We start from the raw sequence: 15,514 nt of genomic DNA, 5'->3' as shown, positions 1-15,514 counted from the left end.
GAATATTTACACAGCATATAAAAGGCGATAAGTTTACCAACATTGTTCCATGAATTGGCTTTTATTCACCTATGCTTCCACTATTTAGAAGTGGGCAACACAAAAAAAGCCTTTTGGAAAAATTTCCTGATTCTCACAGCTTTTATCTACATACACTCAAAATACTAAGATTTTCACTGCTATCTTTAATGCAATACAATGAGATTCAAATCTTTCACCATGACAATTAATATAATTTCCTTACCTAACAGCAATTGTGAGAGAAAATCAAGTTTTCTACTCTGATAGATACTATGATGGACATCCTCTCCTTTCATTCTTGCTGAAGACTTTTCCAGATTCCTGTATCTCCCAGTGGCTGATCAAATTCCCTGACTTAATATGGAAAGTTTCTCCCATTTGATGCATAAAGGTTCTAAGATCAAAGCTCAAGGCTTCCTTTATTGTGCTCCCAAATCACTCAATATTGAAGACTTTCTCGGATGGTATCTCATAGCTTACTCAGCAATGATCCAAGGTTTATTGGGTGAAGCTTAAGATTACTCCACCTAAGCTTTCTGGCCAGTAATATTTTTATTCTCACGAGCTTGTTGTTGTTTTGCTTTTGGTGAGATTATTTCAGTGACATTACTTTGGTGATACAGTCTCACTGAATAAGAAAATTACATGGGATTTTGTCATTTGTGACACAGAATTTTGACATTATAGCAGCCATATGCTAACAATGTAATGTATGAAAAAAGCAGAATGCAAGCTTCTTATTATTAAAATATATGAAGAAATATAAATGTGCCTGATGTAGCGAGGATAAGCAGAAATATAATTTTATTATTTGGTAAAGTCCTGACCAACTCTGTGCTGAAATGCAGTATAGATTCTGCAGCCCTACAACATACAGAAATATACATACAGAAATATACATTGCCTGCTATAGTTTATGTAATAAAGTTTGGTTTTGGCCTGGACAAGCCTGTTCAAATCAACCAATTTTAGAATAATTTTGTACTTCAGAAAGATGTGAACTATGGTTGGATAAGTTACAGATACCCATTTCCCTACTCTGTCTCCTACCTCCTAACCAATTCTCTACCTATGTCAAAAGCTTGTCTCCAGTTCTTTGCACTTCCATTTGTCCTAACAGTCTCTTGAGTGGAGCCTTATCAAATGTCTTCTTGAAGTCTGCATAAATAAAATCCATAGACACTCCCTTAGCTACCATGTTAGTGACCTCCTCAAAAAATTCAACTAGGTTAGTTTGGCATGACTTACCCTTTACAAATCTATGCTGGCTCTCTCTGATCAGTTCATATTTGTCCAAGTTCTCAGCCACTCTGTCCCTAATAATAGTTTCTAGTAACTTCCCCACAACAGATGTTAGACTTTCCTGGTTTATCTCACCCACCCTTCTTAAGTTATTAGTATAAAGCATAAATAAGCCATACAAATAGCATACAGAAAATACTCTAACATTTGGAAGTAATAGGAACTATCATTTTGTATTACAATGAAGTCTATTTCTTAACCAAGAAAGCCAAGAAAGAAAGAAAGATTTAATTTGCATAACCTGCCAATACATTTATGCTCACAATATAATTCCTATCCATCAAGTTCCATAGAGGACTGAAAATTGCAGAATTAAACAGAATAGCTTATTTTCTAATGAATCTTAATGTATTTGTAAATTGTATTAAATTAATGCACTTATTAATAAGTTTTCTAATAATATTTAAAATTTTAAGTTGCATATCGAGAAAGCTTTCTTGTGTTGCGAGAAAGTCTATTATAGAATTAAAATACCACCATATACATCCTCAGGACATCACAAAGCATGTCACCTCCAATAAATTACATTCAATTTGCACTCAGCAAAGTCCCACAAGAAGCAAGTGACAGAAACATTCAGTTTATCTGTTTTATTGGCATTAGCAGGAATATTGGCCAGAACTCCCTACTCTTTAAAGGATAGGGTAGCCTAGTGATTATAATACTGAACAAGCTACTCAGTCATCACAAGTTCAAATCCCACTGTGGCAAATTATGAAATTGAAATCAGTAAATCTGATAATCTGAAAAAAAATGAAAGCTTATGGATTGTCATAAAAACAAATATCTTACCTGGCCTGGCCTACAGTTGACTCCAGACCAACACTATATTATTTACTAATTAATGCCCCCTGAAATGGCCCAGCAAGCCAACCAGTTGTTCAATAATAAGAAAATTGGATGGACATATCAAAATCTAAAATTAAGGAATGGCAGATTCATTTTAATTTGTATTAGTGTAATGTGTATGGATAGAGAAGAATTGTGAGCCATATGCTCATTTCCAAATTAGCTAATATGGAAAAGGATTTCTGTACGATTGTTGATCATTCACTGAAAGAACCTAGTTAATGTGAGACTTTATCGGCAACATTTATCATGTATAGGAATGCATCACAGGGAGTTGACCAAAAGTAGAAACATTCACTTTAACTTTGTGCTAGTCATTGATCATATCAGACATAGAATAGTGTGGAGTACTTGGCATGAAACCTTCAAAATTACATTGATGGATTGGTTTAGATTCAGGGAAGAACAAAATTGATGATCTGAGACTTAGAACTTAGTTATGAAGAGTGTCTCCAAACGATTGTGAGGGGAGAAGATCTTTAAAATGGTGAGAACATGGATAATGTAATACATTTAGCTTAGATTGCACTTACAACAATAAGAACATAAGAACATAAGAAATAGGAGCAGGCCATACGGCCCCTTAAGCCTGCTTCGTCATTCAATAAGATCATGGCTGATCTGATCATGGACTCAGCTCCACTTCCCCGCCTGCTCCCCATAACCCCTTATCCCCTTATCGTTTAAGAAACTGTCTATTTCTGTCTTAAATTTATTCAATGTCCCAGATTCCACAGCTCTCTGAGACAGCGAATTCCACAGATTTACAACCCACTGAGAGAAGAAATTTCTCCTCATCTCTGTTTTAAATGAGCAGTCCCTTATTCTAAGATCATGCCCTCTAGTTCTAGTCTCCCCCATCAGTGGAAACATCCTCTCTGCATCCACCTTGTCAAGCTCCCTCATAATCTTATATGTTTCGATAAGATCACCTCTCATTCTTCTGAATTCCAATGAGTAGAGGCCCAACCTACTCAACCTTCCCTAATAAGTCAAACCCCTGATCCCCGGAATCAACCTAGTGAACCTTCTCTGAACTGCCTCCAAAGCAAGTATATCCTTTCGTAAATATGGAAACGAAAACTGCACGCAGTATTCCAGGTGTGGCCTCACCAATACCTTATATAGCTGTAGCAAGACTTCCCTGCTTTTTTTTACTCCATCCCCTTTGCAATAAAGGCCAAGATACTATTGGCCTTTCTGATCACTTGCTGTGCCTGCATACTATCCTTTTGTGTTTCATGCACAAGTACCCCACAGGTCCTGCTGTACTGCGGCACTTTGCAATCTTTCTCCATTTAAATAATAACTTGCTCTTTGATTTTTTTCTGCCAAAGTGTATGACCTCACATTTTCCAACATTATACTCCATCTGCCAAATTTTTGCCCATTCACTTAGTCTGTATGTCCTTTTGCAGATTTTTTGTGTCCTCCTCACACATTGCTTTTCCTCCCATCTTTGTAACAATAGAGGACAGGTACAACATTAACAAGTTTTGAAAAAAGATTAAAGATTGGCAAACACTGTTTTCACCAAGTAATGGACATATGGACTGATACTAGCAAAAGTAATTAATGTTAGGTCAGTTGGCTTTTTAATATAAAAAGCTGGATCAGTATAGAACTAGATGATCACTGGGACCATGGAACTGTCATTAGTGCCTGCAGCCGATTAGTGTTTAATCATATTGGTTTATATCCTGGAGCTTTGTTTGATTGCCTTCAGAGGTCAGGGATGAACCGCACAACCTTCTATGAAGTTTTACCTCTGATTTATCACTCCCATCAGGAGATTAAATGGGCTAGAGTGCATTATAAGACAAATTTGTTTACAGACTGACAGGAATTAGCTTGAAAGACTGAATTGCTGTTTTTATTCACCAGTTTATATCCTTACTAGTGAATCTCTCCTGGCATTGCTCTGGCCTGCTCACAGTAAATTAGAGATTATATTTTTATAGGGATAGGAGCATTATACCATGCAATGCACAATATTATTGTTATTAAGGTGGATTTGTGTACTTTTAAGGCTACACAATCTAATAACCGTAAATAGGGATGTCTTGTGGTTAATTATAGACTAATTCTTTTGAAGCATATTGTAGATTGATAGATGAATTTAAATCTTTGGGTCCTCCCTTATGTCGGAAAAACCAAGAGGAAATGACAGTATTTTTTGTTTTGTATTTGTAGCACATTGCGATGTCTGAAGTGTGATAGTTGTAGTGTGACATTTGCAGTGCGCCATCTGAAGAGCAAGGACCGCAAAACTTTAATATCTGAAGAAAATTAGATAATGACAATGAATTAAATATAATTTGATACCTTGAAAATATAGATAATAGGAAATTAAGGTGGATGACTTGATACATTGTAAATATAGATAACAGGAATTAATGGGAAATGATTTGTGTTTGGAGTTCTATACAACGGAAGCAAATGGGAGGTAATTTTACGCGTTGGAATTCTATATATCAAAATGAATGCAGGAAGTGGTCTGATGAAAGCAATGATTGAGTGTATATAGTATTAATCTCACAACAGAAACATCAAACATTTATTCATCTAGATAGTCAACTATGTTTCAGAATGACACATGGAAGACATTTGCTTAAATGGGGTTATTTGTCTTTTTTCTAGTTTTGTTAACGTTAATGCCAGTGTTATCTTCTTTTTTCATTATTTCTCTTATTTATTTCCTTTGCTTATTTTAGTTTTTCCAGCTAAAACAAATTAGATGCTTAAATATTCTGAAATCTAACACCAGGACTGAATAGATTATGTAAACAATTACCGAAGGAATGGACTTTATTGAAGAAACTACAGTTAATGTACTGTGGTTGTTACTGTTAATCTCAATTAAATGACTTAAAAAATTTCAAAACTCTATGGAAAGTGAGATTTATTACAACAAACTTTTGCTTGATTTGTTTTCAGGTGCTTTTGATGAGGGCTTTGGCGCTGCATTGTCTAAAAGGATTGCTTACTGCCTTTAGTTTATTCTTGGACACTGAAGATGAAAGAATCAAAGTATTAGCAAAGCCTGGATTGGAGGATCCTAGAAAGGACAGAAATTGATTCCACCAAAATAATCTCTATCACCTTCACACCATCAAGCAGCTTTATAACTGTTGCCCTTGGTGCAACGTCCAATACAAATCCACAGTGCTGGTTTTCTAGTGTTAGTGTCTTGGTGAAGAGCTCATCCAGTCTCTTGTTAAGGTCCTCCCAGTAACATTTCCTTGCTGCTGGGTTCTCAGACAGGTCTTGGTGCAGAGATGACTGAGCTCACAGGCAGGGTGTCTCCAAGTCCACTGGGTGTTGTTACAGCTCCCTGTGTAGCCAAGGTGGAGCTACGTGTTTCCTGCAAAGCTTTGCTGGACAGAGATACTCTCAATAAATCTGACCCATCTGTGGTACTTATGATGCAGTCTCAGGGACATTGGGTGGAGGTAGGTGACGGTCAATAGATATGACATGACTGGTTATGTTTGTGCATGTGTGTTTATGTGAAAAGTCAGCACAACTGATTCAAACAAGGTGGATCATGAGTTCTGTTTCCTTTTAAAACAGCTGGAAAAAGATAGATGTGCACAGAGATCTGATATAACATTCCCGGTTAAGATAGCAGGTAGACCTTGCCAATTCATTGGCTATGAAACACATCAGTACATCCTGAGGATGTAAAAGGCACTGTATGACTACAAGTTCTTCTTTCAATGCCTGAGTGCCACAGGGTATACGAGACTGGTGCTGGTTGACGCACCATTCAACATCCTCTCCCTCAATATGGGAAACACTTTGTCTGAATGCATTGCCTTCCTTGTACTTTTGTATGATTCTGCAGGAGAATATAAAGGGTATGAGGGAAAAAGTCAGGAAAATAGGATTAGAATAGACAGCTCCATTGATGAGCTAGCTCCTGTATAGGAACGATGTATTGAGTGGCCTCCTTATCTGTTGTAATTTCAACTATTCTATTATTTCTATACTTAGCATTTCCCCACAATCCACTGAAGCTGGTGACATTTGATGTGCAGGAAATTGTAATCCTGTACTTTGCCATTAATAATGTAAAGTGATTTTAGAGACTCGCCTACATATCGAGTGTATAACTATTAACTATCTAATGTAGGTTGCTTTGATTTTGAAAAATTACTGCACTGTACCATATTTCACAGGCTACTTGTCTTAACAGGGTGGCTTAAGAACAATTTACCCCAACTAAACAATGTCAGATCAGCTGGAACAACACAAAGTCAATTCCTGATTACAGCAATTCCTATTGCAGCAGATTACAATTATAGGAAAGTGTTTTCATTCTAACTTATCCCCCAATGAGTTCTACAACTTAGTGAAAGATGAAACACTTTCATCTACCAGAATAAACCTCTTATCAAGGCTCCTTGGTGAAGTTATGGCTGTCTAACATTTAATTCAAGCAGACACAAGTTAAATGCACTTTTCTGACATCAGGCAGGGGAATCGTTATGGAGTGTGTCCCCTGGCTGCCATTAAGAACTATATAGTTAATCTGTGTAAATGCCAATTGGATCCATCTTATTCTTGTGAAATGAACTCCTGACAAATGTTATTGCTGGTTACCTGAGAATATATCAGTGACTTGGTTACAAAGAAAAGAAATAGCTCGCAAGCAGTGTATTCACAGGGTAACTATGGTTCTTAATGGTACCGAGGGGATACATTAACTAAGAACATGTCAGTAGAGAATAAAAAGAAAAAGTTGCTTTAGAAGTAGAGTGAAAAGATAGGTCAAAAAGCAATCTTTTTAAAGCTAAGGCAATATTACAACATTGATTAAACTTCAGAAGTACTTGATTGGCTGTGAAGCACTTCAAGTCATCCAGAGGTTGTGAAAGGCGCTGTATTAATGGAATTTCTGTCTCTTTTCTTTATAAGACATGTAAGTGGTTAAATTATTCACATTGAACATATTCACCAAGCAACATTCTCCTTTTATGAGCTAGGTTTTCACTTTTTATTGAAAATTGAACATGCTGTTAACAGGAATTGACTTCAGATGTGAAAGAGGAGTGGAGCAATCTGACCTAAAAGAAATAGCTTAGGAACACAAGATCATAGGAACAGGAGTAGACCATTCAGCCCCTCGAGTCTGTACCAACATTCAATTAGTTCATGGCTGGTCTGTATCTCAACTCCATTTAGCCGCCTTCGTTCCATATCACTTAACACCCTTACTGAACAAAAACCTATCAATCTGAATTTTTACATTTTCAATTGGCCTAGCCTCAGCACCACTTTGGGTGAGAGTTCAAGATTTCCACTATGCTTTGTGTGCAGACTTGCACTCTGACATCACCACTGAGTGGCTTAGCTCAAATTTTTAAGCTTATGCCCCCTTGTTCTGGACTCCCCCATCAAAAGAAATAGATTCTTCTTTTCTATACTTTCAAATCATTTAACCATCTTAAACACCTCAATTAGATTACTGCTTAATCTTCTATACTCAAGAGAATACAATCCAAGTCAATGCGACCTGTCCTCATCATTTAACCTTGCAGCCTTGGTATAATTCTAGTGATTCTGTGCTGCATCCCCTCCAAAGAGAATACATTGTTCCTGAGAGGCAGTATCCAGAACTGAATACAGTACTCCAAATATGATCTAACCAGAGCTTTATACAACGGTAACATAACTTCCACACCTCATTTCCAGCCTCCTTGAGAAAAAGTTTAACATTCCATTAGAGTTTGAAGTTATTTTTTGTAACAGTCCAGTAGTTTTTATTGATTTCTGTACAAGGACCTCTATATCTCTCGGCTCTGTCGCAGTTCCTGGCTTCTCGCCATTTAGAAAATACTCTGATCTATCTTTCTTAGAATCAAAGTGGATGACCTCACACTTTTGTCCCTCAAAGGTGGAAAAGGCCGATGCAGAAAAAATCTTTTTGTTCCAGTCCCCACACTGATAGTGTTCCAGTCTCACACTGATAGTGTTCCAGTTTCACTCTGATAGTGTTCCAGTCTCACACTGATAGTGTTTCAGTCTCACACTGATAGTGTTCCAGTCCCCAAACTGATAGTGCTCCAGTCCCACACGAAAAGTGTTCCAGTCGCCTCACTGAAAGTGTTCCAGTCTCACACTGACAGTGTTCTTGTTCCCACACTGATAGTGTTCCATTCGCCATACCGATAGTGTGCCAGTCTCACATTGATAGTGTGCCAGTTTCACACTGAGAGTGTTCCAGTCTCACGCTGATAGTGTTCCAGTCCCCACACTGATAGTGTTCCAGTCTCACACTGATAGTGTTCCAGTCCTCACACTGATAGTGTTCCAGTACCCACACTGATAGTGTTCCAGTCCCCACACTGATAGTGTTCCAGTCCCCACACTGGTAGTGTTCCAGTCCCCACACTGGCAGTGTTCCAGTCTCACACTGATAGTTTTCCAGACCCCATACTGATAGTGTTCCAGTCCCCACACTGGTAGTGTTCCAGTCCCCACATTGATCGTGTTCCAGTCACACACTGATCGTGTTCCAGTCTCACAATGATCGTGTTCCAGTCCCCACATTGATAATGTTCCAGTCCCCACACTGACAGTGTTCCAGTCTCACACTGATAGAGTTCCAGTCTCACACTGATAGTGTTCTGGTCACACACTGCTAGTGTTCCGGTCTCACACTGAGAGTGTTCCTATCCCACACTGAAAGTGTTCAGTCTCACACTGATAGTGTACCAGTCCCCACACTGAGAGTGTTCCAGTCTCACACTGATCGTGTTCCAGTCTCACACTGATAGCATTCCAGTCTCACTATGAGAGTGTTCGAGTCTCACACTGATAATTTTCCAGTCCCACATTGATAGTGTTCCAGTCCCACACTGATAGTGTTCCAGTCTCACACTGATAGTGTTCTCGTCTCACACTGATAGTGCTCCAGTGCCCACACCGATAGTGTTCCAGTCTCACACTGATAGTGTTGCAGGCCCCTCACTGATAGTGTTCCAGTCTCACACTGATAGTGTTCCTGTTTCACATTGATAGTGTTCCAGTGCCCGCACCGATAGTGTTCCAGTCTCACACTGATAGTGTTGCAGTCCCCTCACTGATAGTGTTCCAGTCTCACACTGATAGTGTCCCGGTCTCACACTGATAGTGCTCCGGTCTAGCACTGATACTGTTCCAGTCTGCACACTGATAGTGTTCCTGTCCCAACATTGATAGTGTTCCTGTCCCCACACTGATAGTGTTCCAGTCTCACACTGATAGTATTCCAGTCTCACACTGAGAGTGTTCCAGTCTCACACTGAGAGTGTTCCAGTCTCACACTGAGAGTGTTCCAGTCTCACACTGAGAGTGTTCCAGTCCCACACTGATAGTGTTCAAGACTCACATTGATAGTGTTCCGGTCCCCTCACTGAGAGTGTTCTAGTCTCACACTGATAGTGTTCCAGTCTCATACTGAGAGGGTTCCAGTCTCCACACTGATAGTGTTCCAGTCTCACACTGAAAGAGTTCCAGTCCCCTCACTGAGAGTGTTCTAGTCCCCACACTCATCGTGTTCCAGTCACACACTGATCGTGTTCCAGTCTCACAATGATCGTGTTCCAGTTCCCACACTGATTGTGTTCCAGTCTCACTGCGAGTGTTCCAGTATCAAACTGAGAATGCTCCAGTCTCACACTGATAGTATTCCAGTCTCACACTGATCGTGTTCCAGTCTCACACTGATAGTGTTCTAGTCTCACAAAGATATTGTTCCAGGCCCACACTTATAGTGTTCCTCTATATCTCTCGGCTCTGTCGCAGTTCCTGGCTTCTCGCCATTTAGAAAATACTCTGATCTATCTTTCTTAGAATCAAAGTGGATGACCTCACACTTTTGTCCCTCAAAGGTGGAAAAGGCCGATGCAGAAAAAATCTTTTTGTTCCAGTCCCCACACTGATAGTGTTCCAGTCCCCACACTGATAGTGTTCCAGTTTCACTCTGATAGTGTTCCAGTCTCACACTGATAGTGTTTCAGTCTCACACTGATAGTTTTCCAGACCCCATACTGATAGTGTTCCAGTCCCCACACTGGTAGTGTTCCAGTCCCCACATTGATCGTGTTCCAGTCACACACTGATCGTGTTCCAGTCTCACAATGATCGTGTTCCAGTCCCCACATTGATAATGTTCCAGTCCCCACACTGACAGTGTTCCAGTCTCACACTGATAGAGTTCCAGTCTCACACTGATAGTGTTCTGGTCACACACTGCTAGTGTTCCGGTCTCACACTGAGAGTGTTCCTATCCCACACTGAAAGTGTTCAGTCTCACACTGATAGTGTACCAGTCCCCACACTGAGAGTGTTCCAGTCTCACACTGATCGTGTTCCAGTCTCACACTGATAGCATTCCAGTCTCACTATGAGAGTGTTCGAGTCTCACACTGATAATTTTCCAGTCCCACATTGATAGTGTTCCAGTCCCACACTGATAGTGTTCCAGTCTCACACTGATAGTGTTCTCGTCTCACACTGATAGTGCTCCAGTGCCCACACCGATAGTGTTCCAGTCTCACACTGATAGTGTTGCAGGCCCCTCACTGATAGTGTTCCAGTCTCACACTGATAGTGTTCCTGTTTCACATTGATAGTGTTCCAGTGCCCGCACCGATAGTGTTCCAGTCTCACACTGATAGTGTTGCAGTCCCCTCACTGATAGTGTTCCAGTCTCACACTGATAGTGTCCCGGTCTCACACTGATAGTGCTCCGGTCTAGCACTGATACTGTTCCAGTCTGCACACTGATAGTGTTCCTGTCCCAACATTGATAGTGTTCCTGTCCCCACACTGATAGTGTTCCAGTCTCACACTGATAGTATTCCAGTCTCACACTGAGAGTGTTCCAGTCTCACACTGAGAGTGTTCCAGTCTCACACTGAGAGTGTTCCAGTCCCACACTGATAGTGTTCAAGACTCACATTGATAGTGTTCCGGTCCCCTCACTGAGAGTGTTCTAGTCTCACACTGATAGTGTTCCAGTCTCATACTGAGAGGGTTCCAGTCTCCACACTGATAGTGTTCCAGTCTCACACTGAAAGAATTCCAGTCCCCTCACTGAGAGTGTTCTAGTCCCCACACTCATCGTGTTCCAGTCACACACTGATCGTGTTCCAGTCTCACAATGATCGTGTTCCAGTTCCCACACTGATTGTGTTCCAGTCTCACTGCGAGTGTTCCAGTATCAAACTGAGAATGCTCCAGTCTCACACTGATAGTATTCCAGTCTCACACTGATCGTGTTCCAGTCTCACACTGATAGTGTTCTAGTCTCACAAAGATATTGTTCCAGGCCCACACTTATAGTGTTCCAGTCTCACACTGATAGTGTTCCAGTCTCACACTGGGAGTTTTCCTCTCCTCACTCTGATAGTGTTCCGGTCGCCACAGAGATAGTGTTCCAGTCACACACTGATAGTGTTCCTCTCCCCACACTGATAGTGTTCTAGTCTCACACTGATAGTGTTCCAGTCTCACACTGATAGTGTTGCAGTCTCCTCACTGATAGTTTTCCAGTCTCACACTGATATTGTTCTAGTCTCACACTGATAGTGTTCCTGTCCCTCACTGATAGTGTTCCAGTCCCCACACTGATAGTGTTCCAGTCCCCACACTGGTAGTGTTCCAGTCCCCACACTGGCAGTGTTCCAGTCCCCACACTGGCAGTGTTCCAGTCCCCACACTGGCAGTGTTCCAGTCTCACACTGATAGTTTTCCAGACCCCATACTGATAGTGTTCCAGTCCCCACACTGGTAGTGTTCCAGTCCCCACATTGATCGTGTTCCAGTCACACACTGATCGTGTTCCAGTCTCACAATGATCGTGTTCCAGTCCCCGCACTGATAATGTTCCAGTCCCCACACTGACAGTGTTCCAGTCTCACACTGATAGTGTTCTGGTCACACACTGCTAGTGTTCCGGTCTCACACTGAGAGTGTTCCTATCCCACACTGAAAGTGTTCAGTCTCACACTGATAGTGTTCCTGTCCCACACTGATAGTGTTCCAGTCTCACACTGATAGTATTCCAGTCCCACACTGATAGTGTACCAGTCCCCACACTGAGAGTGTTCCAGTCTCACACTGATCGTGTTCCAGTCTCACACTGATAGCATTCCAGTCTCACTATGAGAGTGTTGGAGTCTCACACTGATAATTTTCCAGTCCCACATTGATAGTGTTCCAGTCCCACACTGATAGTGTTCCAGTCTCACACTGATAGTGTTCTCGTCTCACACTGATAGTGCTCCAGTGCCCACACCGATAGTGTTCCAGTCTCACACTGATAGTGTTGCAGGCCCCTCACTGATAGTGTTCCAGTCTCACACTGATAGTGTTCCTGTTTCACATTGATAGTGTTCCAGTGCCCGCACCGATAGTGTTCCAGTCTCACACTGATAGTGTTGCAGTCCCCTCACTGATAGTGTTCCAGTCTCACACTGATAGTGTCCCGGTCTCACACTGATAGTGCTCCGGTCTAGCACTGATACTGTTCCAGTCTGCACACTGATAGTGTTCCTATCCCAACATTGATAGTGTTCCTGTCCCCACACTGATAGTGTTCCAGTCTCACACTGATAGTATTCCAGTCTCACTCTGATTGTATTCCAGTCTCACACTGAGAGTGTTCCAGTCTCACACTGAGAGTGTTCCAGTCCCACACTGATAGTGTTCAAGACTCACACTGATAGTGTTCCGGTCCCCTCACTGAGAGTGTTCTAGTCTCACACTGATAGTGTTCCAGTCTCATACTGAGAGGGTTCCAGTCTCCACACTGATAGTGTTCCAGTCTCACACTGAAAGAGTTCCAGTCCCCTCACTGAGAGTGTTCTAGTCCCCACACTCATCGTGTTCCAGTCACACACTGATCGTGTTCCAGTCTCACAATGATCGTGTTCCAGTTCCCACACTGATTGTGTTCCAGTCTCACTGCGAGTGTTCCAGTATCAAACTGAGAATGCTCCAGTCTCACACTGATAGTATTCCAGTCTCACACTGATCGTGTTCCAGTCTCACACTGATAGTGTTCTAGTCTCACAAAGATATTGTTCCAGGCCCACACTTATAGTGTTCCAGTCTCACACTGATAGTGTTCCAGTCTCACACTGGGAGTTTTCCTCTCCTCACTCTGATAGTGTTCCGGTCCCCACAGAGATAGTGTTCCAGTCACACACTGATAGTGTTCCTCTCCCCACACTGATAGTGTTCTAGTCTCACACTGATAGTGTTCCAGTCTCACACTGATAGTGTTGCAGTCTCCTCACTGATAGTGTTCCAGTCTCACACTGATATTGTTCTAGTCTCACACTGATAGTGTTCCTGTCCCTCACTGATAGTGTTCCAGTCTCACACTGATAGTGTTCCAGTCCCACACTGATAGTGTTCCAGTCTCACACAGATACTGTTCCAGACTCACACTGATAGTGTTCCGGTCCCCTCACTGAGAGTGTTCTAGTCTCACACTGATAGTGTTCCAGTCTCATACTGAGAGGGTTCCAGTCTCCACACTGATAGTGTTCCAGTCTCACACTGAAAGAGTTCCAGTCCCCTCACTGAGAGTGTTCTAGTCCCCACACTCATCGTGTTCCAGTCACACACTGATCGTGTTCCAGTCTCACAATGATCGTGTTCCAGTTCCCACACTGATTGTGTTCCAGTCTCACTGCGAGTGTTCCAGTATCAAACTGAGAATGCTCCAGTCTCACACTGATAGTATTCCAGGCCCACACTTATAGTGTTCCAGTCTCACACTGATAGTGTTCCAGTCTCACACTGGGAGTTTTCCTCTCCTCACTCTGATAGTGTTCCGGTCCCCACAGAGATAGTGTTCCAGTCACACACTGATAGTGTTCCTCTCCCCACACTGATAGTGTTCCAGTCTCACACTGATAGTCTTCATGTTTCATACTGATAGTGTTTCTGTCCCCACACTGATAGTGTTCAAGTCTCACACTGATAGTGTTCTCGTCACACACTGATAGTGTTCCAGTGCAACACTGATAGTGTTCCAGTTTCACACTGAGAGTGTTCCAGTCCCCACACTGATATTGTTCTGGTCTCACACTGATAGTGTTCCAGTCTCACACTGATAGTGTTCCAGTCGCTCACTGATAGTGTTCCTGTCCCCACACAAATAGTGTTCCAGTGCCCACACTGATAGTGTTCCAGTCTCACACTGATAGTGTTCCAGTCTCACACTGATAGTATTCCTGTCCCCACACTGATAGTGTTCCAGTCTCACACTGATAGTGTTCCAGTCTCACACTGACAGCATTCCAGTCTCACACTGAGAGTGTTCCAGTCTCACACTGATAGTGTTCCAGTCTCACACTGATAGTGTTCCAGTCCCCACACTGATAGTGTTCCAGTCTCACACTGATAGTGTTCCAGCCTCACACTGATAGTGTTCCAGTCCCCACACTGATAGTGCTCCAGTCTCACACTGATAGTGTTCCAGTCTCACACTGATGGTGTTCCAGCCCCCACACTGATAGTGTTCCAGTCGCTCACTGATAGTGTTCCTGTCCCCACACTAATAGTGTTCCAGTCCCCACACTGATAGTGTTCCTGTCGCTCACTGATAGTGTTCATGTCCCCACACTAATAGTGTTCCAGTCCCCACACTCATAGTGTTCCAGTCTCACACTGATAGTGTTCCAGTCGCTCACTGATAGTGTTCCTGTCCCCACACTAATAGTGTTCCAGTCCCCACACTGATAGTGTTCCAGTCTCACACTGATAGTGTTCCAGTCTCACACGGATAATGTTCCAGTTTCACACTGATAGTGTTCCTGTCCCCACACTGATAGTGTTCCAGTCTCACACAGATAGCATTCCAGTCTCACACTGATAGTGTTCCTGTCCCCACACTGATAGTATTCCAGTCTCACAATGATAGCATTCCAGTCTCACACTGATTGTGTTCCAGTCTCACATTGATAGTGTTCCTCTCCCCACACTGATAGTGTTCTCGTCACACACTGATAGTGTTCCAGTCCCACACTGATAGCATTCCAGTCTCACACTGAGAGGGTTCCAGTCCCCACACTGATAGTGTTCCAGTGCAACACTGACAGTGTTCCAGTCTCGCACTGAGAGTGTTCCAGTCCCACACTGATATTGTTCTGGTCTCACACTGATAGTGTTCCAGTCTCACACTGATAGTGTTCCAGTCGCTCACTGATAGTGTTCCTGTCCCCACACTAATAGTGTTCCAGTCCCCACACTGAAAGTGTTCCAGTCTCACACTGATAGTGTTCCTGTCCCCACACTGATAGTGTTCCAGTCTCACACTGAGAGTGTTCCAGTCTCACAC

At 42.2% G+C, this 15,514-nt stretch overlaps 1 protein-coding gene across 1 annotated transcript in view; it reads left to right on the top strand.

Moving 5' to 3' along the window:
* The first annotated feature begins 5,450 nt into the window (after window positions 1–5,450).
* Window positions 5,451–15,514, top strand: part of cpne7 (copine VII) — a 224,295-nt gene continuing 214,231 nt past the window's right edge. Inside the window, exon 1 of the mRNA XM_070896982.1 lies at window positions 5,451–5,624. Coding sequence (XP_070753083.1) covers window positions 5,451–5,624 — 174 coding nt within the window. The remainder of the gene's footprint in view (window positions 5,625–15,514) is intronic.

The sequence above is a fragment of the Pristiophorus japonicus genome, chromosome 13, assembly GCF_044704955.1.
Source record: "Pristiophorus japonicus isolate sPriJap1 chromosome 13, sPriJap1.hap1, whole genome shotgun sequence".
NCBI lineage: Eukaryota > Metazoa > Chordata > Chondrichthyes > Pristiophoridae > Pristiophorus > Pristiophorus japonicus.
The sequence above is the reverse complement of the archived record's forward strand: the minus strand, read 5'-3'. Positions and strand labels throughout refer to the sequence as shown.